This window comes from Mchenga conophoros, linkage group LG23 (assembly GCF_057382185.1).
Source record: "Mchenga conophoros isolate Kocher_MC1m ecotype Shallow Benthic linkage group LG23, M_conophoros_male_GT1.1, whole genome shotgun sequence".
Taxonomy (NCBI): Eukaryota; Metazoa; Chordata; class Actinopteri; order Cichliformes; family Cichlidae; genus Mchenga; species Mchenga conophoros.
In genome coordinates, this window is record NC_140547.1 from 28,613,935 (window position 1) to 28,638,045 (window position 24,111).

General features: G+C 40.8%; 1 protein-coding gene across 1 annotated transcript; it reads left to right on the forward strand.

Annotated features, from left to right (window-relative positions):
• Window positions 1–5,486: 5,486 nt before the first annotated feature.
• On the forward strand, window positions 5,487–23,302 carry LOC146547426 (sodium/potassium-transporting ATPase subunit alpha-1-like). The gene is made up of 23 exons (XM_085263692.1): window positions 5,487–5,619; window positions 6,131–6,241; window positions 6,835–6,894; window positions 10,880–10,981; window positions 11,118–11,219; window positions 12,458–12,571; window positions 12,863–12,997; window positions 13,249–13,366; window positions 14,102–14,370; window positions 14,463–14,771; window positions 15,345–15,479; window positions 16,391–16,583; window positions 16,672–16,847; window positions 16,926–17,062; window positions 17,748–17,898; window positions 17,983–18,151; window positions 18,240–18,394; window positions 18,497–18,620; window positions 19,990–20,135; window positions 20,265–20,395; window positions 20,549–20,650; window positions 21,600–21,691; window positions 23,148–23,302. Exons 1-23 carry the CDS (start codon window positions 5,608–5,610, stop codon window positions 23,174–23,176), a joined length of 3,072 nt encoding a protein of 1,023 aa, XP_085119818.1. The 5' UTR covers window positions 5,487–5,607; the 3' UTR covers window positions 23,177–23,302.
• The last annotated feature ends 809 nt before the right edge of the window (window positions 23,303–24,111 follow it).

The following is a 24,111-nucleotide window of genomic DNA, read 5'->3' on the forward strand; positions in this document are numbered from 1 at the left end:
CTGTACAGCATCTCAAGAGAGGAACCATGATGTTTGTTGACAGCAAGGGAATAAAAACAATTCTTATATTTATGAAAATAGTTTGTGCAATTACTTTTAGGGCTCTGAAATAGTTTGGTTAAAACCCTTGAATTAAAGCTGAAAGCCTGCACTTTAGTCGCATGTTGATTGTGTTATTTGCAGTCCACCTTGATGTCATGTACAGAGACAAAATCATAAAAACTGTGTTATTACAACCTAACCTAAACCTAACAACATTATTCACCTGGCTGTCCCAATACAGTGTTCCCACCCTACCTTCTGGGAACCATTGGTATAATGTACTGAAGTCTGTAATCCAGCTGGGCTTTTTAGTATCTTTACTTGTCTTTGAAGTTCATGTTAAAAGCTCATTACAATTTTATAATATTGTTATAAAGGTACAGCCAGTTCTTATCTCTGGGGTGTCAGTTATTTCTGTTTGGTCAAGGCTCCTTTAGGTGCAACGTGTGCTTTGGTGGCGGTGCTCTGAAGTACTGAGTTATGGCATGAGTGAGACTCGGCTGTTACTTCCAGCTCATTTCTTCAGCAAGAAATATTTTAGCTTTTCTCACATTCAGTGTAAAGTTCTTATTTTTCAATGGTATTGGTAGCAGCTTGATTGGGTCTTGGTGATGTATATTGTGGTTGCTCTGTTTAGGCCTGAATGTTTTTATGATAGTATTTGTGTCATTTCCACAGTGTGTCTTTTTTTCCTGTCTCCCTCAACAGGCCGTGGCAGATGGCTGCCTGTCCCTGACCCAGAGGTTTCTTCCTGTTAAAAGGGAGTTTTTCCTTCCCACTTTTGCGTGCTTGCTCATTGGTGTTGTGTGGTTGTTCATGTTTTCTATCTATTTTCTTTATTATATCTCTTTTATTATTTTACAGTCTTTACCTTACAAAATAAAAGTTGGTGCAATAGCATCAGCAAACTCTTAATTATCTTACCTAAAACAATCTGATGCATTTAATGTCATTTTAAATCGTTTTTCACCTGGTCATCCATGTCACATCCTCTTTGTACTGCCCCACAGCTTGGGAACGACGGTTGGGAAAGACAAAGCATTGCCGATAATACTGATGCTATCACTTTTTTTCCCTTGGGAATTGAAGGCATTACTAGTCAGTGTTTTCATATTTGGGTACACTGCAGGGAGACGCTTCTGCACACATTACATGTTTTAACAGCCTTAAGCTCAGAGAAAATCTGTCATGTCATTATTATTTTTGCCCTGAAAAACATAACCAGGTAAGGAAAGATATTTGCCAATCAAAATTTGCATTATAAAAAAAATCATTAAAAAAATGTAAATATTTTTTAAAAAATTAATAAAAACTATATTTATTTTAAAATAACTGAAAGTAATAATTCTGATTCAAAAAATATTTAAAAGTCTAAATAATCTTTCAAAATAATACTTAATATAAGACCATGATACTCTAAGGACGATCTAAAAAAAATTGACTAACTCAAGCAATCAAAAACTGCATTTTGTTGGGTATCCACATGAGTAACCATATATTCACACGTTAAAATCCCTGACTGTGCAGAAGAAATAAACATTACTACATATAAATAAATAAAATTAATATACAGCTTTTCTTTGGTCTAAAATAAGCATGTCAACATTAGCTTTTAACAGCGTTGTCGGACCTATGATCCAAAATTTTTCAGTTGTCAACTGCGTTTTTCACAAACTTGTGATTGCTCATGTTGGTTATGTCCATATTTTATATACAGTTGGTGGTCTGCCCCCATCTTCATCATCATGAGATAATACAGATTCCCACAGAGTTTAAGTATCTCATGAATTTTGCTATGGCTTTGCTAGGTTTAAGGCCTTAACCTTTGATGCATAGAGAGTTAATTTGACTGCGAGCATGTTGTAGATGAACAAATATACATGATGATATGTGCTGTTACAGCACGAGGATTTACTGTCTCAGTGGGGTGGGAAACATGCTGTTCTTATCCCGTGGCTGTAATTTGGTTCAACTGTGGTTGCATTTTACATGTCTGTGCCTTTTTTCTCATCACTCCTCAAGTGAATGTTTTATATCAAATTAAAAATAAACTGCACAAAGTCACATTTATTTAATGGATATTTTTGATTCCAAGTATCTGTAGGCTTTGTGCTGTCTTGTACAAGACCTTGGGCGGGGGAAGGGGTCCTGAAGAAATCTTGAAGAAGCCTACAATAGGAATAAGATGTAGCAAACAAGTCACACATTTTGGCTGTAATCATATGATAGCTTCTCAAGTAAAGAACAGATGTATGTATATTTGTCAGGCATCTCTGGAGGAGTAGAAATGACAGCAAGGCAAATGTTCTCACATGTCAACATGGGTTTGACTGTTTGACTGTCACCCTCGCTGCAGGAGTGGCTATGAGGAGGACAAAGCACTAAAATCTAAATCTTAAGAATCACTGGTCTGTACGTGTACTGCACTTGAGTGTCCTTTTGCCATGATAAGTTATTCTGAAATTACGTTTTATAGTCCTTGCAGGTGGCAGCACGGTGGCACGGTGGTTAGCACTGTTGCTGCACAGCAAGAAGGTCCTGAGTTCAATTCCAACATCAGGCCGGGGTCTTTCTGTGTGGAGTTTGCATGTTCTCCCCGTGTTTGCGTGGGTTCCCTCCGGTTACTCCGGCTTCCTCCCACCGTCCAAAGACATGCAGCTTGTGGGGATAGGTTAATTGGATAATCCAAATTGTCACTAGGTGTGAATGAATGTGAGTGTGAATGGTTGTCTGGCCCTGCGACAGACTGGCCGCAGGGTGTACCCCACCTCTCGCCCCATGACAGCTGGGATAGGCTCCAGCACCCCCCGCGACCCTGAAAAGGATAAGCGGAAGCGAATGGATGGATAGTCCATGTAGGCAGTCAGTATGTTGGCACTACTATAGACGGCTTAATGTTAGCTTTCTTGCCCCAGTCAGGACTTTATAGCGCACTCACTTACATGTTGCATATCCAGGTTAAGTCTCAGTTTAGGGAACTTTGAGACCCTTTTGCTATATTTTCAAGGGTAGATTTTAGTGTGTATTCAAGCCCAGTGTTGAATCCCTCTGACATAAGAAATTCTTTAAATGCACAGTCCTGAATGCTTGCTTGATGGCAAGCATCTTTTGAAGGAAGTATTCCAACGCCATTTGAGAGATATAATCTCTCCAGTAAGTCCTGGGTCTTCCCTGGTGCTCTCCTGGGTAGACGCTTCACACCTCACTAGGAGAAGTTCAGGATGGATTGCAGTCAGATCACCAAACCACCTCAGTTGGCTCTTTCGAATGTGGGGAAACAGCAGCTCTGCTCTGAACCCCTCCTGGATTACCTCCTCACACTAGCCTAAGCCCAGTCACCCTTTGGAGGAAGCTCATTTCTGCTGATTGTGATGCTTTAAGCCAATACACCCAGGTGATGGTAGGAATCTGGAATGGCCAGTCTAAATTCTTGGCTCTCCTATTCACAAATCCTGAATAGTTACATTAATCGTTACATTGAAATGTTACATTACATAAAAATCTAGGGAAGTATTCCAGAGGCCATTGTCATTCTGAAAAATTATGCCATTGCCAATCAAATCCTTTCCAGATGGTGGTATTGCATGGCGAATGAAAGCCTGATGGTACTTTTCTGTGTTCATAATTCATTAGCTTTATCAAGATCTCCAACATCACTGACTGAAATACAGCCCAAACCATGACAGAGCCTCCACCATTGTTCATAGACTGTAGACACTCACTGTTGAACCTGTCTCCAGTCTGAACTAAAAATGTGAAATTTGGATTCATCACTCCATCAGACATATTCCCACTGATTTTCCAGTTCTTGTGGAATGTGGCATACTTAGGCCTTTTCTCACTGGTTTCAAAATGAGGGAAAAACTCTCCAAAGACAAATTTTGAAAGACCTCCAGCAAGCAAGCCTGGCTGCTTGGAAGTAAAATATAAAGAAATGAATGGTGGCTCAAGACGTTTACACAGTTCTGTACGTTGACCTGTTTCTCTACAACACTTTAAGAGGTTATATTTATGCATTTGCATGTACATTTTTGCACACACTTTTTTAAATTTCTGGACATGTGTCTTTACAGTTATGTGAATCTTCATCATGAATGCTTTATACCCATTGTACTGTATATTTTGCAAAGTTGGCTTCCGTTATAATCACTTTTCTTAAGCGTAAGTACAGCTGTTCACATTGCTGCTTTTTTTTAAATCTAGCACTTCAGTGTCTTTTAAATTGCTTGGACCCCGTGCCTCTGCTGCTGGTGTTTCCCCTAATAATATTCATGTTAACTCTCATGTAGTTGGTAGTACAGTAACGTTCTAAAGGCCATGTTTTACATTTTCAGCTCCCACGTTGTTTGTGTATGACAGAGGATTGTTTAGGGTTATACAAGAGCCTATAATGCCTTAATTGCAGAGCTAAAACCTACATTATCTCCATAAAATCTCTGAGGGAGCCACTTAGGCTCAATCATGGTTCACTGTTTTGGTTTTATTGATGCAAGAATTGCATAATTTCCGTGTGGGGGGTGAACATCCCAAAGACTCAAGCATCCACATGTACAAACTCTGCAAATGAAAGTCTAAACACTAATTTCCAATGTGTGTGCTCGTGTTTTTGGATAGAAGGTGTGATCATATGTCGTTAAGACAAAGTTATCTCTGGGTGTTGACATGACGGGCACATTTTGTTCATTAGCATCCCGATGACTTTCAGATCACTACACCACAAACCAATATCCTATCCTGGGTTTGACTGTACTGCGGTGAGCTACAGCTATTATGAGTTGATATGCAACAGTGTGTGAAAGCAGAAAAAGTCTCAAATGGTTTTTGGCTTTAGTTAATGTAAGGGAGTAGCAGGCAGCAAACCAAGGCATTCAGCATTTTATGTTAAACACGGTGGTTTAGCATAGTAAAAGGCATTGTAGAGCAGCCCTTTCTTAAAGTAATGCAACCTTGAAATGCATTGGACGATCTTTTTTTTTTTCATAAGGGAAGTTCAGAAAGCTTCAGGCTCACTGGATTACTTCCATTGCAATCCAAATTGTATCTGTGCTATGTGCACCAGTTTACTTCTCCTTTCACCTGCACCCTCACAAGATAAAAGTCCATTTTAAGCATCAAGTCCCTACTTTCAGCCATTGTTAATGAAGATTTGAGGAAATAAGTCACCTTCATAGCTGGATTCACTCCAGTGTTTCTCAACCTCAAGCGGGTGGAGACATCATAAACACATAAACGCTTCAGGTAAAATTAATGAGCAAGAAAATGTAAATTGTTTTCATAATGGCAGAATGAGGGGTGAAAGTCAAGTGGAAGACAGGAGGCAGTTTGTGCAACACATAGGGTTTGAGTGATCTTTAGCCCCCACATGGTCCTGCCCTGCCCAGCCACGGCTCCACCAGGTCAGGTATAAAGGTGTGCCAAACTGATGCCACCCATCGTCCCTGCTCTGGAGAGGGTGGAAGACAAGGGAGTGAAAGAGACAGTGCAGGTGTGAGAGAGAGAAGTGGAGGAGGCAAGTTTGACTTGTAAGGCAGGAAGATTGACTGCTGTTAGACTTGAAATACAATCATGGGATTTGGAGTAAGTACTGAAATTTTATCACAGATTTTGGCCTTTAAACTTACCTTAAGATTAGGTTCTGCATTTCTTTTCAGGTTTGAGCTCAGTCTAAATTTTGGTTATTTTGATAAAGAAATAGAATTTCTTTTGAGATAAAACAAAAATACTTCTTGTCTTTTCCAAATCATGAGGTTATTCTTGGGGCTAGGTTTGGAGTCACCATCAGAGATAACCTAGATCTCACAGGGCTCAATTTATCGTTTCGTGTTAATGTCAGTTCTCTTTTTTCTAACTTAAATTTATTTTTACAGCTTTGGCAGCATTATAAACCCAAGATTATCTGGATCAAGATTAAAGAATTTCGCTCTTCTAACAGTTATTAACACCGGTGTCAGAGCATGTTTGAACAGGACGGCTGACCTGACTTTCTGCTCTTATTTTTGCACAACAGAAGAGGAAGCTTCAGGGCAATTTCCCCCACATATGTTCAGTTTTATTAATGCCACATTTTGTGCCACTTTCTTCTCTCCAGAAAGGAAAGGATAACTACAAGCTGGCAGCAACGTCAGAAAATGGAGGACAGAAAAGCAAGAAGGCTAGAAAGAAGAAGGACATGGATGAGCTGAAGAAAGAAGTGGACCTGGTGAGTACTCAGCTCACGTGCAGCTGCTCTGTGATCATCTGTAACTTGACTGCCTTGATGTCATGTAAGAAAAGTGAGAATTTTAAGCATACAAAACTACTGATAAATAGTTTGACTGTGTCACAGAAAGAAAAAGGCATTGAATAAACGTTCGTGAACTTTAATGACAGTCACTCGATTGCTGCCAGTGGCCACAGCAATGATGCAGTCACGGCTGAGGCAAACCTCTGCTTTGGCCTCATTGCTGGCCTCATGAGATGTAGGTGTCTGAGCCATATTTCATGAAGATTGCTGCTTACATTGCTGGATGTACACTCCCATGTTATTAAGATGCTGTCAGCTATAATTACCTTCTAAGTCATGTTTATCTAGATTGGTTTTTAATGCTGAGTGAGTGAGAGGCTCTGTTGTTGTTGTATTGTGTGGTTCCTTAGATCACATCAACTCATCCTTCATGCGCAAACAGCAATTTTCTGCTGCTACATTCACATAATAAAACACATGTAATAAAATGCATGCCTGCCTGTGGGATTTTGGCTTGTTTTACTCAATGTTTCTCAATCTCTTTGTTTTTCCTCTCCTACTCTCAATAGGATGATCACAGGTTAACCTTGGAAGAACTTATCAGGAAATATGGAACTGACCTAACCAGGGTGAGCACTTCAGACGGGCTTGTGGGTGTCTAGTTTTTTAGAAGTGTGTTTTTTTAGAAGATAATCCCACAGGTCAAGGAGGATTTCATAGTCCAACATGAGGTTATAAGTAGAGGTGACACAAAACCACTTTTTAATGTCTGATACCAATACCAATATCATAAATTTGGATATCTGCAGAAACCGATATGAATCCTATACAGTCTATTTTATAATCAATAAAACTGTTTTTTTAAGTTCATGCTAACTTTAAAAACTGTAAAAAACAAAACACTAAAGCTATTCTATTACACCCAAAATATTTTGCAGTTCAGCAATACTAATCTTTTTATTTAAACTTTTAGCAGAACTTTAAATCGAAGTATTTAAAGTAATATTCAAAAATTAATTTAAAATGCAATTTTATGCAGATTTCAAAAATTCTTTGGTTCTGAAAAAAAGAATGGACCCTTTTATTCTTAAAGCTTAACATAAATAGACATCCAGAGTGGAAAGCAGTGCAAATGAATGCAAACACGGCTTCTCACAACACTCATCTTTTATCAAGATGGATGTCAGTGTAAGCTAATGAATTTTGTGTAATTTCCATACAAAACATGAGTATGAAAAAAGTGTTTTTCATATTTTGTTTTCGAACCACGAAACTGTTTAACCATGTGTCGTGCCAAAGTTGATATCCCTGACAAAATTTGTTTCCCCTGCATCAGGAGCACACGCAGGGCTCTCCAAATCACGGGCAAACACTATCCCACATTCTGGATTTGAAGCTCACAAACACTTCTAATAACGACTAAATACTGAAATTTTGGAGATGTTAGCTCCTTATACAGTGAAGTTATAGTGGGATACAAATAATATCAGGCTGATCCTGCCACAATATGTTCCCCCCCTGCCTAAATCATGGACAAAGAGTATCCCACATTCTTCATTTTTAGTTCACAAACGCTTATAATGACTAACTAGTCCTAAAACTTTGAAGGTTTTAGCTCTTTATACAGTAAAGTTACATCTATTTATCAGATAAAATGTCCTTTATTTGTTAAAATAATCCCATCCGATACCACATGAGAACAATAAATATGTAAGTTTCTGTTGTAACCCTCAAACTGAATGGTACTGTTACGACACTCATTTTTCACTTTTTCACAAAACTAAAACATCACTACTTCCACGTCTAATTGTCTGTAATGGAGGCAGAAAAAACTGGATCTGCACTCCGTGCCCAGCGAATGCTCGCAACGCAAGAGGTACGAATTTTGTCAGGGATACCTACCTTGGTACACCTGGTTTGGCAGCACATAGCGAGGCTCCAAATGCTTTTAGTGTGAACTCCAGACCGCCGACAGGTCTCGCACACAACAGTCACTCTATCATGTGACGCATGCTGCTCCGACGTGCTATTTCATTACGTGGGTTACGCCATGTTGCAAGTTTTGTGAGATGTTTTTGTGATATTTAATGGATCGGATTACTTTTTTTTTTCTCCCCGATATCCAGTAATTTAGATCAGGATCAGACTGATACAGATACTGTATATCGGATCAATCCTTCCCTAGTTATAAGCACATGACTCAGGACAGTCAACAGTTTAGTTTACTTTGTCAAATGGACTGGTACTTATATAGCAGTGTTTCCCAACCTTCTGGAGCCACGGCACATATATCACATTAGAAAAATCACACAGCACACCACCAAGCAAAAATGTCACAAAAAGCATATTGATCATTTTTCCCCGCACACCAGGTATAGCGGAATTGGCTCAGTTTGTCCCCAGTATAGTTTGCTTTCTTCTAACCACTACTCATGCTAGGGGCGTCGTCTGGGTTGGAATTTTCTCCAAGACCCAGGTCAGATTGAGTACTTTTCTGTTGCTATTACGCATTGCATTCTTTCACTCAGAGCATGACTATTATGTAATTTCTTCTTCTTCTTCTTCTGTTTTACTGGCAGTTGGCAACCCATTCAATTAGAGCAGGTAGTTGTACTGCCCTCTAGTGGAAGAGAATGTAATTGTTCTGCCCATTACTCACGCCGGACGCTTAGAGTACTAATCAGGTGGAACCAGGTAATATTCCACGACACACCTGATCATTGGTTGGGAAACACTGTTATCGAGCACCTTTCTACTTAATATGGGCATTCAAACTGCTTTCACCCAGTCACACACATATTAATACAGTGCTTCTATCTTTACTAAGCACTTTTATCTAACATGTCAACATGTTCGCACTCTGATAGGTACATCGGGGGTAAACTTGGGATTCTGTAACTTGCCCAACGACGCTTTGACACATGGACAGAAGGAGCCCGAGATTGAGTCATGGGCTATGTGGCACTTAGCTATTTGTTTCTTTAGCCTACTTGTAATTAGCTTCCTGCCTTCATTCATTCCAATAAAAGCTGGTAGAGGAATATTGTCTCTGTAAAGTAACATCCATCCATTCTTTTCTGTTTAACCAGTCGTCAGGAGACTGGAGCCTATCCCAGGCTTTGCTTCTTGACTCTTTTTAATGCCACATGTGGCACAAATAAAATACATTGTCTTTATAGTCCCAGATTACTTGTGGAAATGAAGAAGTTTTTTTTTTAAACAACTCAAGTGAACTTACAGGCAGTTACATTAACAGGTTAGACAGATGGTGAACTGGACCTTTAAAGTATCAATACATACCACACTACAAAAGGCAGACTTGGATACTATTCAATAGTAGCTCCATGTGATCTTCATCAAGCTACAGATAAACACACAGAATGCACTGTCACACACCAATACGGACCCACCTAATGATTGCTTGAGGCTGATTATCTCCTGGAATCTGACCTGTCTGAACAGTTTCACTCATATAGGGAAACGGGCTTTATTGACTCTGCCAACAAAGAAAATAGTAGTAAAAAAAAATTCCCCGTATTTCTTCAGAGGATTTCATAGAAACAGACACAACCTGATCACTTGGTAGTCTTCGCGCCCACTGTTAATTACAAGACTTGATTTCCCATAAACATGGATTTCTCTTGTTGTCTGTTCTTAAGGAGAAGAAGCTGTAATTTTAAGATTACTGAGGTATTTCGGCTTGTGGTTGTTTTTTCTTCTTGGTTTTCCATTAGGCCTTAATTCACCATTTCTTTGGATTTAAATGCTGTACGTATTAAACTGAAATGTTCTTCTTCTTCATTATGTTTGTCCTTAAGTCAGCAAAGATTAAAAACTTTTTAGGAACAAGGGAAAAACTGGAATCACACATTTTCATATCAGGTTTTACACTCATCCAGGCTGGAGAAACTGATCAGGAGGGCTAGCTCTGTGGTCGGCATGAAGCTGGACACTCTGGTGACAGTGGCAGAGAAAAGGACATTAAAGAAACTGCTGGACATTATGAACAATGCTGGGCATCCTCTGCACACGGCCATAAACAATCAGAAGAGTCTGTTCAGTGACAGGTTGCTTCTCCCCAAGACAAGAACTAACAGACTTAAAAACTCCTTTGTCCCACACGCCATCAAACTGTTTAACTCCTCTCTGGAGGGGAGAGGGAGGGGAAACAGGAGGACAAAGGAGGGGGGAACAACTAAGCTGTAGTGCCTCTTCACCTCACTGTACAATACCTTGTGCAATACTTTTTGTAAATAGTCAACAGTGCAATAGACTCAATACTTGAAATGTGCAATTCACTTGTATTTTTATTTTTTATTCCTATTTATTCTATTTATCCCCTTCGTATATTTTATTTATATTTGCCTCTGTATTTATATATGTGTGTGTGTGTGTGTGTGTGTGTGTGTGTGTGTGTGTGTGTGTGTGTGTGTGTGTGTGTATATATATATATATATATAACAATTCTGTAACTGTAACTTCGGTCGTTGCTGTGCTTTTTTTGGAAGTCGAATTTCCCAGAGGAACCCACCCGAGGGATTAATAAAGTTCTATCTTATCTTATCTTATCTTACACAGCTTAACCTTTCCTCTTACCTTTATCGTTCTTTTTAGGGTCTCTCCTCCTCCAGAGCAAAAGAGATCCTGGCCCGAGATGGCCCCAACGCCCTCACACCTCCTCCTACAACACCTGAATGGGTCAAGTTCTGCAAACAGGTAAGAGTCAAACATCCTCCCCTTGCAAACCGGACCTGTGGTGGAATATCCAAATAGTAGAAATGCAAATTAAGTCTGTGTCACTGTAAACCAGTACAACCAGCAAAGCCTGATTGTTATTTCCTCTTGTTTCCAGCTGTTTGGTGGTTTCTCCATGCTGCTGTGGATTGGTGCCATCCTCTGCTTCTTGGCTTATGGTATCCAGGCTGCCTCAGAAGATGAACCTGCAAATGATAACGTAAAAATAACATCTTCAACTAGATTGTTGTATGTTAAACAGTGTTGATAAGGTCACTTTTAAAAATGTATTCCACTACAGATTACAGAATACATGCCCCAAAATGTATTTTGTAACATATTCTGTTACGTTACTCAGTGAGAATAACGTATTCTGAATACTTTGGATTACTTAATATATTATCATGCTTTTTACAACTACATGAATGTAGTATTGCTCTGTGATTTATGACTATTACTTGGTTACCCGCCATACCAATACCAATATCAACTAGATTTTTGAATCTTAACATAAAATGAGTAACAGTAGGGTGGACATTATGTAAGGCTTCACTTTTTGCAGCGGTCTCGTATTGAAAACTATTCCGTGCTTATATAAAACAGGTCCGCGGCTCCAAATCGTAGTAAAGGGACCTCTGGCTAATACATTGGGCTCTGTGACTGGCTCATAGCCAAAAATTAGCTTTACTTTGTTGTTCCGGTCAGCTTTGCTAGCGAGAGACAGAGAGAGGCGTTGAAAGGCTGCTCCAACGGAACTTATTGTTTTGGAGGAAAACACGAACACGGTGTACAGTCGAGTCTTAATAGAAAATTTACAACTGGGCTAGTCAGGTACTCTTTTTTTGCTGCAGTGGTTATTATTATAGTTACATGCTTCCAACTCCCGTTTCTGGTCGGTGACAACTCGTACTTTTCCACTCTTCTTTTTCTCCCTCCTCGCGCTCACAGACACATAACAGGTATGGCAGTCCATTCTCCCTGCAGCACAGACTACACTGCCCATGAGGCTACATTCTTTAGAGCTATGTCTGTAACACTCTGCCTGTTGCCTTCATATTAAATAATTTTTTAAATAATTTAAAAAATATTTCTTTATGCTATTATGCGGGCCGCAAGTAGGGGTGACATGGGCTGCAAGATTGAGACACAGGCATTAGAGCCTCTTAATGCATGTTTTGTTTGGGTTTCCACCGGCGTGGAATTACCAAAAATAAAGAGGGCATAGACTAGCATATGAAACAGAAAAAGACCACCGTGTAATCCATTTATGTTAACAAAGTAACTGTATTCTGAATACCACTTTTTTTAACTGTAACTATAACGGAATACAGTTACTCATATTTTGTATTGTAAATACGTAACGCCGGTTCATGTATTCCGTTACTCCCCAACTCTGATGTTAAATAAATAATGTATAACACAAAAGATGACCTAACTGCGCCTTCTCTGTTAATGTAGTTGTACCTAGGTATTGTGCTTTCTGCTGTCGTCATCATCACCGGTTGCTTCTCCTACTACCAAGAGGCCAAGAGCTCCAAGATCATGGAGTCCTTCAAGAACTTGGTCCCACAGGTGAGACACAAAAAGAAAAGCTAATGTAACAGTTCATTTATACACACTGTTTTTGTATCATTTTGCTTGGTAGCCTCCCGGCGGTAACACCCAACAGTACTAGTTGCACAACTCTAAGGAGTAGCGTTTCTTCATCAGTATTACAACAATGATGATGCATTTTTACCATCACTCATCTGACTTTTTGTTGATGGGAAAAGAAAGAAAATACATATTCATGTGTCTTTTGACATATCTAGGTATGCTTGATGTGTTCCCTAAAAATTCCTAAAATATCTTTGATTTTTATAGCAAGCCCTGGTTATCCGTGATGGCGAGAAGAAGAGCATCAATGCTGAGGATGTAGTGCTCGGAGATTTAGTGGAGGTGAAAGGAGGAGATCGAATTCCTGCTGATCTCAGAGTTGTCTCTGCTCACGGCTGCAAGGTTCTTTAACTCAAATACTTGTGTTAATTACACCATACATTTTTCTAGAGTGGGGGTTTGACAGCTATGGTTTTATTTATATAAATCTTATTTTATGTGTTATAGTTTTTGAGTAATTTTTCATTCTTGAAGTGGCAAAATCAACCTCAGTCCTCCACCCTTGTGCATCACCTGATCATCACCACTGGTCAGCGATCACAGCTTATTGCTGACCCTGTTAACATGTTTGTTTCTTTTTTTTCATTCCTCAGGTGGACAACTCCTCCCTGACTGGTGAATCAGAGCCTCAGACTCGATCTCCAGAATTCTCCCATGAAAACCCACTGGAAACCAGGAACATTACTTTCTTCTCCACCAACTGTGTTGAAGGTACAGACACAAAAATTGATTTACTGTCTAATTAGAGAAAACATAAGCTTAATGATCTCAAGTAAAAGCTGATAGGTTTGTAGCTTGAACCTATTCGCTGGAACGTTGAAGACAATATAATTACACAGCAAGCAAGACACGAAGTAGGCAAAGTTCTTCTTGTTACTCATGCATGAGGGAGACCTGCCTGGAGCCAAGTGTCGTCCCACCACTTGACCTCCATCAGACTCTCAGCCAGGTTCCCCACAGCACTCCTTTTATTGTGGTTACATGACTATGCATAGGGTCATTAACATATAACATCTTACATAGGTATACATGTGAACAAAGAATACTCTGTGTGTGTGTGTGTGTGTGGGGGGGGGGGGGGGGGGGTCAGAGTGTGACCCCATAAATGACTTCCCTAAACCTGCTGGTCTGGAAGTCCAACAGTTCATCTAAACAAAAGGCACTTAGCCTAAAACAGATACAGCCACGTTTATCCTACCATAAAACAATAAAACAAGGTACGACCTCTTCTCATGCTCCCAGGATGTAGGTGTGCATTCCAGTGTGGAATACACACCAAGCCTTTGCAGCCTGTTAAAGATCACACATCCTATCACTACACAATTGATTATACACCTCTAAGCATATATGGTTAAATATTTCTAAGCATAAATGACAATCAACAATACAAAACCTAACAAAAGCCAAATGAAAAGTCAGTGGAATCAGTCTGTCTTCTCTTTTCAGGCACAGCCAGAGGAATCGTCATCAACACTGGTGATAATACCGTCATGGGCCGCATCGCCACCCTGGCTTCCAGTCTAGAGGGCGGAAAAACTCCCATTGCCATTGAGATCGAGCATTTCATCCACATCATCACTGGAGTGGCCGTTTTCCTGGGAGTAACTTTCTTCATCCTTTCTCTCATCCTTGGATATAACTGGCTGGAGGCTGTCATCTTCCTTATTGGTATCATCGTCGCCAACGTGCCAGAAGGTCTTTTGGCTACTGTCACTGTGAGTTTTGGTGTCTAATGGCATTCCTTTTAAATACCTTATATTTATTGATACAAAAAGACTGTGGTTCTTAAAACCTAAATTGTCTGTAGGTGTGTCTGACTCTGACTGCTAAGCGTATGGCCAAGAAGAACTGCCTGGTGAAGAACTTGGAAGCTGTCGAGACTCTGGGGTCCACCTCCACCATCTGTTCTGACAAGACCGGCACCCTGACCCAGAACAGAATGACTGTGGCCCACATGTGGTTTGACAACCAGATCCATGAGGCTGACACCACTGAGAACCAGAGTGGTACCTCTTTTGACAGGAGCTCTGCCACCTGGGCTAATCTGTCCAGAATCGCTGGACTCTGCAACCGTGCCGTTTTCCTGGCTGACCAGAGCAACGTTCCCATTCTGAAGGTGAGAAATTTTCATCTGTAAAACTGCTCTAGTTCATCCATCGTGAACATCAACAAAGACTCCAAATAATTTCCCATCCAAATAATCCATCTGAAGGAACAAATCAGAAACATTTGTTTTCCATGTAACAAGTTCTCATACCCTTGGTTGTACACAAAGACAATGCTTATTACCCCTCTTTCCTGAGTTTGATAGTATACCCAATGAATACTGGGAATCAGTGACTATGTGGGAAGTCCTGGCTTGGAACTTTTGGGATTCAACCAGATACAAATGCAGCCAAAAAGCACTACAAATCTTTATGAAACCACTCAAGATAATTAAAGTCTGTTTTAAATATACAGATGTATAATAGTCTTCGTCTAAGTCATGGTCTCCATAATCATCTATCCAATTTAGTAAATTACATCCACAACCATGTGATTGCCATATTTTTGATGTAATTCAGCAACAGATTACCTAAATACAGTTGTGTACACATCAATTCTCATTTACAAAATGTTGTTATAAAGAAGGCATGGAATGTGATGATAAACCTATTTTACTAACCCTGTTTTTTGCTTAAATCCACAGAGACATGTGGCTGGTGATGCCTCAGAAGCTGCCTTGCTAAAGTGTATTGAGCTGTGCTGTGGATCTGTTAACGAAATGAGAGAAAAATACTCCAAAATTGCTGAGATTCCCTTCAATTCCACAAACAAATACCAGGTATACCATCCACACAGTGTGATAAAGCCCTTAAATGTTTAGATCAAAAAAAGCACATCTATAGACAAAACACATACTATAAAGTTGCAGAAAGCCTTGTTTCAAAGTCTTAACTTTAGAATTAAGGCAATCCCAATCTTGATTTCCTTAAACTTGATTTGATCTGGGGGGATGCTGCACACTAATATAGTGCTAAGCTGTCAGTCTCAGGCTAGTTACCCTTTGCACTTTATTATCTATTTCACTATAAATGAGGGCTTGATTTACAAAAGAAATATCACATTGAATTAAATAACACTTAAACTAGAGATTTGGATGATAAACTATTGAGTATTTACTCGGGCTAGGGCTGTCAGTGTTAATCGCATTAAAATGACGTTAATGCCAAAACCACATTAACGCGGCTTATCTCCGTTAACGGGTTAATGTGGATCACCTTTTGTGTGGGGCTGGACGGCGTCAACGCGTTAGTGTGGGTAGCTCGATTAACGTGTTAGCGCCACGTTAATGCAGTTTTGCCGTTAACGTCATTGCAAAGCGATTAATGCTGACAGCCCTAGTATTTACTGAAGTTATAAATCAGAACAAAATGACTGTAATATCCTTTTACACTTCTGCAATCATACTACTTGTTTCAACCAGGGGAGTCGCCCCTGCTGGTGAGAGTACATTGCATGAACTTACTTTTCAGGGCCCTAAGCCATGTCTATATTTTACATATATTTTATTTCAGTCTAATTTTAACAACAGCATTTTTATCAATAAAACTTGCCTTACCTGAATCTATTAAATGTTTTTGATTAATCTAGTAAAAAGTCTTGTCAAACGGTTTAGAGTAAAGCTCTTTTAATTTTGCTTCACGTAAATCACTTAAACCTGCATTTAAATCCAGTCTCTCTGCTGTCCCACAGCTCTCCATCCATAAGAACAGCACTCCTGGGGAAACCAAGCATCTGCTGGTGATGAAAGGAGCTCCAGAGAGGATTTTGGACCGCTGTTCCTCCATTTTACTTCAGGGCAAAGAGCAGGCTCTGGATGATGAGATGAAAGACTCTTTCAATAACGCCTATGTTGAGTTGGGAGGTCTTGGAGAGAGAGTACTGGGTACAGCTAGCCTCCTTCGCTATCTGTATATTTCAATTTTAGCTAGCAAAGGGGAATCTTTCAAGTATTTTCTTTGTATCTTATTCAGGTTTCTGCCACTGTCACCTGCCTGATGACCAGTTCCCAGAGGGATTTGCTTTTGATACTGATGAAGTGAACTTCCCCACTGAGAACCTGTGCTTCGTCGGACTCATGGCCATGATTGACCCTCCTCGTGCTGCTGTGCCTGATGCTGTTGGTAAATGCAGGAGTGCTGGAATCAAGGTATGATAACTTTTTGGATGACCAGATGTTTGTTTTTTGTTTGCACAAAGTACTCCATTTTTTTCTCTTCTTCCTCAGGTCATCATGGTCACAGGTGACCATCCAATTACAGCCAAGGCTATTGCTAAAGGTGTGGGTATCATCTCAGAAGGCAATGAGACTGTTGAAGACATTGCCGCCCGCTTAAATATTCCAGTTTCAGAGGTCAACCCTAGGTTAGTTCTCTTTCAAAGATTTATTGAAGTAGCTTTGACAGTTTCTTGACCACAAGTGAGAACTGTTCAAAATGTTTCTCTCTTTAATGATACAGCTTTAAAGTTTGCTTGAAATTGCAAAAACTGCTAAATTAAATTAACTCTGTCTTTCAGAGGTCCTGACTGCTACACAGCCAAAGAGGCTTTTACCATTAATTTACATCTATTAAATCTTGGTGTGATGCTTAGCTGGTGGCTTTGCTTTTTATTCATCAACAAGTTATTGTGTGTGTGTGTGTGTGTGTGTGTGTGTGTGTGTGTGTGTGTGTGTGTGTGTGTGTGTGTGTGTGTGTGTGTGTGTGTGTGTGTGTGTGTGTGTGTTTGTGTGTTCACGTTAAAGCACACTAAAATTACTATCCTTCTTAGTGCTTTTGCAGGGTTAGGATTGTTAGGCTCTTTTAAACTCATATAAAACCTCTGTTTACAAAATATGACATAACATTCTGTTGGATTAACTAAATGCTAAAAACAAAAGGTTGGGATTCACTGTCTGCACTGAGGATTGATTATTTTATTAGGTGACAGTGTTATTGAGCACTTTTTTGCTGACAGTACCAAAGTTCACATAATTTACTTTTTGAAATGTCCTGATGTAATCTCCTGATGATACCCTACTGTTATACTAATGTGTTTGTAATTTCTTCAGGGATGCTAAGGCCTGTGTTGTCCATGGTGGTGAACTTAAAGACATGACCCCAGAACACCTTGATGATTTGCTGAAGCACCACACTGAAATTGTATTTGCCAGGACCTCCCCTCAACAGAAACTGATCATTGTGGAAGGATGCCAGAGACAGGTGAGCATCGGGGGGGATTCTCACAGACACAGTTTGACAAATGTTTTGTTTGGAACTTGTAAAAACATGTTCTTCCTTGTCCAGGGAGCCATTGTGGCCGTGACAGGTGATGGTGTGAACGACTCTCCAGCTCTGAAGAAAGCTGACATCGGTGTTGCCATGGGCATCGCTGGATCTGATGTCTCCAAACAGGCTGCTGACATGATCCTGCTGGACGATAACTTTGCCTCCATTGTCACTGGAGTGGAAGAAGGTAAGATCTATATCAAGACCTACACCTGCAGAAATCTGGAAATACAAAATACAAAACATCACTGAATCTACTAAATTACTTTGTTCAGGCCGTCTGATCTTTGACAACTTGAAGAAGTCCATCGCCTACACTCTGACCAGTAACATCCCCGAGATCTCACCCTTCCTCCTCTTCATCATCGCCAACATCCCTCTGCCCCTGGGAACCGTCACCATCCTCTGTATTGATCTGGGAACTGACATGGTGAGCTGTTTGGCTCTTCATCCTGTTCTATAGAGAGATTCAACTGAACTCAAATATGGGTGGAAAGTTCATGTGTATATTTATTCACTTGTGGTTTTGCAGGTCCCTGCCATCTCCCTGGCTTATGAGAAAGCTGAGAGCGACATCATGAAGAGACAGCCCAGAAACCCCAAAACAGACAAGCTAGTGAATGAAAGGCTCATCAGTATATCCTATGGACAGATTGGTAAGGCATCATTTATTTATTCAGCTTTAACTATACTGTATCCATATTTTTGTGGCAGTATTTAAGAATTCTGCACCTTCAATATGACATATAATTTTCCAAAAACCCTCAAAAAGTTAATTCTAACTCTTCTGCCAAGTTGTGCATTATTTATATACATCAGTTGCATTTGAATGGTCTATCTAAAATGTCTGCAATTATGAAGGGCGAGCTATTGATAGATGGGAATTAATAATAATAATGGATTGGATTTATATAGCACTTATCAAGGCACCCAAAGCGCTTTACAATGCCACTATTCATTCACTCTCACATTCACACACTGGTGAAGGCAGCTACGGTTGTAGCCACAGCTGCCCTGGGGCAGACTGACAGAAGCGAGGCTGCCATATCGCGCCATCGGCCCCTCTGGCCAACACCAGTAGGCGGTAGTGTCTTGCCCAAGGACACAACGACCAGGACAGAGAGCCCAGGGATCGAACCGGATGAACTTCCCAACCCCCTGAGCCACGGTCACCCCCTCGAATGGCTGATGGCTGCAGGCCCCTGCCAGGCATCGACGCTCCCACCCTAGGGGTGGGGATGGGTGCAGCCTAGATGGTCACGCCCTGGGGGTCGGCACGGACGCCAGAACAGTCCCTACCTCCTTCACTCTGGCGGCAGTGGCAGCCAGGTCCAGATCCGAGCTGCCATGCCTTAATCACCTCCACATGCTGCTCAGTCTTGTCCTGCAGCTCTTCCCGCCAGAAGCATGACAACACCGCCTGCTCTTGTTGTGTGGCTGTGAGTTTGATCATTATTCCGGCCAGCGCCTTCCCTGGCTGGCCCGGTCCTGGGTCTGCCATGCCACTCCACTCCTTGGTTTCGGCACCACTGTAAAATAACCACAGCAGACCCAACGACATTCTTACACTTTTCAGCATCTTTATTCAACCACTTTTCACACACACAGTTGCTGTACACTCACAATGGGCTGCATTTCTGCAGCTGTCAACCACACACATCCACAACAACAACAACTACAAGATTAAACAGTCACAGACTTTTAAGCTGGCGAAGCGTGATTGCAGTTGCCACGCAGGTTCATCCATCTCACCTGGAGAGGCATTGCAGACCACGCCCCACTACAAATACATATCTCTTGCTGCAGTTATTTGCAAACCTTCAGCAATCCCACTGAGAGTGACATCAGTCAGCCCAAGTAAGACTGAACTACTGGTTTCAGAAAGGTTGCCTCCTATCAGCTAACCTGTGCAGTCACCTTGTGATCAAAAGTAGTCGGGGACTTTCAAGCACCGTACAGAATGTAAAAAGAAAAATCAATACAATCTGCATTTCCTGAAGTTCCCTGTTGTTTTTCTCCTGTTAGGTATGATGCAGGCCACAGCTGGCTTCTTCACATATTTTGTCATCCTGGCTGAAAACGGTTTCCTCCCCATGGACCTGATAGGACTGAGAGTGCTGTGGGATGACAAATATCTAAATGACCTGGAAGACAGTTATGGACAGGAATGGGTCAGTCACAGTAATTCTACTACATGTACTCTGAACTAGGAGAATTATTCAGCTTTATTGTGTTGTTCACTTGAGTTTCAGTGCTTGAAAAGGCTTTCTAAGCTTATCATTTTGTTTTTTGTGCACTAGACATATGAGCGCAGAAAGATTGTAGAGTTCACCTGCCACACAGCTTTCTTCACAAGCATTGTAATCGTCCAGTGGGCTGATCTAATCATCTGTAAGACCAGGAGGAACTCCATTTTGAAGCAAGGAATGACGTACGTATATGTGGAGACACAAGAGATCTCAGGGCGGGACTTACATCAAAACTAAGAGCACCTTTAAAGTTTAATGATGTTGTGATGCTTGATTTTAGAACATCTAAGAATATTCACCAGTGTTTTGGTGATTCTGACTTTTTTTCCCTGCAGGAACCGCATCCTTATCTTTGGGCTCGTTGAGGAGACTGCACTGGCTGCCTTTCTGTCATACTGCCCGGGCATGGATGTTGCCCTAAGAATGTACCCTATGAAGTGAGTCAAGCACACAGACAAGCTTGTGCTCTTCTTTTTCATCTAGTAATACCACAAATTCAGGAAAACACCCTTAGAATTCAATAATTATTCATAAAGCACACTTTTGCTCTTCCAATGTTATTCTTGTGGCCGTCTTCTTTGTCACCTTTATTCATGCAATGACATTCATGAACGCAAGACAATCCCCTGGTAAAGTGTTGATCTTGTTGTGTTTAATTCAGTGGTGTCATCTTGCTTTACCTTCTTGTTGAAAATAAGACGGCTATTATCTAGTGTCACTGGTAATTTCCTCTTCAGAGGCAGAGCGAAGCACAAGAGCTGCTATTACTAAGGAGTTTCTTTGCCCAAAAGAGAACAATAGAAAGCATTGAAGACACTTTAGGCTCATTAGCTGAAAAGTTCGCATGCTACTTCCCTAACTTACCCACTCCCCTGTTTCTTTGGGTGTCTTCTGGTGTTTAAATAATCCCAGTTTCTTATTCTGTGTTGTTGTCCCTATTTCTGATTATTTTACGCTCTTTTATTTTTTTAATTTCTTTGTTTACCTGTGGATATATTCAGATGTAGACAGCTGCACTAGATCTAGGACACTGAAATAAGCACAAAAACATAACAAACAGATCCCAGAGTTTTGTGGGCTGGTTTTCAGGGCTTTGCATTAGTGGTCTTTCAGTAACCTCGTTAGAGTCGCCAGAGAGCAGTCTCAAAGAGATGAACGCATCAGCAGGATATGTCCTCGACCCAGAGTCCTCAGATTTCTCTGCCTCGTTTTGCTTTAACAGCTTCTGAATTCATTCTAATAGCCGGTTCTCTGCAGCCTAATGCTCACTCCAAAAGCTTTTCATGTGCCTTTATTGAACCTGAAAGAAAAAAGACGAGTATGCTTGTGTTTTGTTTTGCTTTTTTTGCCATGTAACTCATCCTGACTGTCCATCCATACCTTTAGGCCATTGTGGTGGTTCTGTGCCTTCCCTTACTCCCTCGTCATCTTCCTTTATGATGAAGTCAGAAGATATATCCTCAGACGAAACCCAGGAGGTAAGAGCTTCACTAACTCTGTTACATTTTTTCACTATTTGAGGCACCCAGGACCCCCGTTTTGTCTCTGCATTTTAATCTGAATGAAGTAGCATGCAACTCCTTTTTACCCAAATGAGAAATCAGAAGCACAAAATGTGCTGTTTTGCGTTAAAATCTATTGTACATCCAAATTTGAAGAGAAATGATCAAGTGCTTTGACAAGCCTGCTACTTAAAGGAATAGTTCACTGCAAAATCTAACTTGCCCAGATTTGGTGATACAGTATAGGCTGTGGAAATGTCTCCATTCTCTTAAATGTCATGAAACTAAATAACATTCTCCTTGTAGTGCCAGTGGCACCGATGTATCCTTCCTGTAATCAGGGCCTGGTTGCTCAAAAACTCTACAAACCTTGTTTTGCAGTTTCATGTGGGAACTATTTTCATAGTACTGAACCACATCCACTGAAACAAAGGAGCCCATCAGCTGGCTGGCATTAAAGCTCAGCTGTTGGTTGGGTGGAAGGGGGTGGGAACCATTTATGTTTACGTCCTCTCAAGTTGCTGCAGTTAAAAGCCCCTCCGTGATCAGTAGATGTACTCTTTCTCCTGCACAGTCATACAGTTGATAGGAATTGTTCCTGCATTAAACTGCCCACATCAAGGATTTTTAAGGATTTTTATTATGATACTCTGACCAGAACAAAGTTGGTGGAATTAATAACAGGTAATAGTTACATTATATTTAAGCAAGGCACACATCTGTGAAGCTGATGTTTCTAAAAGTGGCCGTTCACCCCAATGCACACGGGTGGATAAATGGGACAACAGTGCATTAAAATATGTGTGTTTCATTTTCCAGATTTTTATTTCATTTAATTTACTCTTTTTAATTTATTATTATTTACTATATGCCAAATCCCATACAATCACCACCTAATACACTATGTTGCTGGCCTTTCCACCAGAAATACTTGGATTTTTTTAGGATGTCCGACTAGTTAACCTTTAGACTAACACATGAGACATGTTAGGACAGTTTTACTCAATTACATTTACATGAAACTCCACTCATAGCTTTTGAGCTACAGGGTCATTTCAGTGTCTTGTGATCCTTTTAGTCATTTCATCCCAGGCTGATTATTTATGGCCTCACTGATGATGTCATCTCATCAGCATCTGTGAGACCAAAATGACACAGCCTCTCCCGCCCGTAGGATACATCTTCTAATAGCATTGCCACCAAAGCCATGGTGGCATTCGGCCAAAGTTCAGCAACATATATCTTCAAAGCCCCGCCCCCCCTTCCACAAGTCGAGTCTCTTTTCTTTTGATTGCTGCCAGCAAACTTAAAGGATTGAGTGCAAGCTTGTTGAAACCATGGCTTTTGTTTTTTCAACGCATCAGTTTGTCAACCCTGGTGCATGTGAGGCGAGATGTGCGATGTTCCTAATTACGTCTCCTTTGGTTTCTAGGTTGGGTGGAGCTAGAGACATACTACTGAGCCAGCGCCATGCATGGGACACAGGAGTGTTTCATATGCTACACCTATGTTTGAGATGTTAGACCACTAACACCACAAGTCATAGTCAGATTATATTGATGTATGTGTGGGGCTTTCAATAAAACATAAATACTGTGCACTGACGCTGCTTGCATAGTGGTTAATTTTGTCCAGGCTTTCCTTGTTGGTAAACGTGGGATTATCTCATCATTTAGGGTCATTTTAGCCTGTTTTCTGTTACTTCTAACAGTCTGACAACAAGTCAAGAGATCACTTTGTCTGCTCAAGGGCACAGAGTATTTCTTGGCCACCATGTTGCCTAATCATTCATTACAAGCCCTTATGTTCATTTCTGAGATTTTCCATGTGTCCCCCACCCGCCCCCACGCCCCCTAGTGTTTTGCAAGCTCCCTCCCACTCCGTTGCTAACCCCCCACCCTGCAATAGTTGAGTGACTACAAACAGCCGTAAGTTTACTACAAACACATCCAACAACCCCCACCAGTCAGCCATCAAGGACAGCCCTTAATCCTCACAGCTAAAGTTTCAGTTGCGTTAACGGCACGTGTCGGTTCCATAAGGGACATTGGGGGTCACGGGTGTCCTTCAGTTCCACTGTGGCTCTTTGAGCGCTAGTGCTGAAAACTTTTGGGCAGTCCATTTGCTTCACAGGGACTGTCATTCAGTTAAGAAGTCAGCAGTCAGTGGTCGCTCTGTTCAAGGGCACGGCGTATTGCAGGCACATTATGTTGCTTAATCATTCATTGAAACCTTGTCAGTTAAAACTTTATGGCTTTACTTTAGACTTTGCTAACCTCAGGAATGCTGAGGTGGGGATTCCAGTGGCAGCTGCAAACCTTTTGGATCCTGTTAAGTGTATCGACCGCACCAATTAAAATACACTTTTCCATTCAACTTTGGCCAAGTTTGCAAGA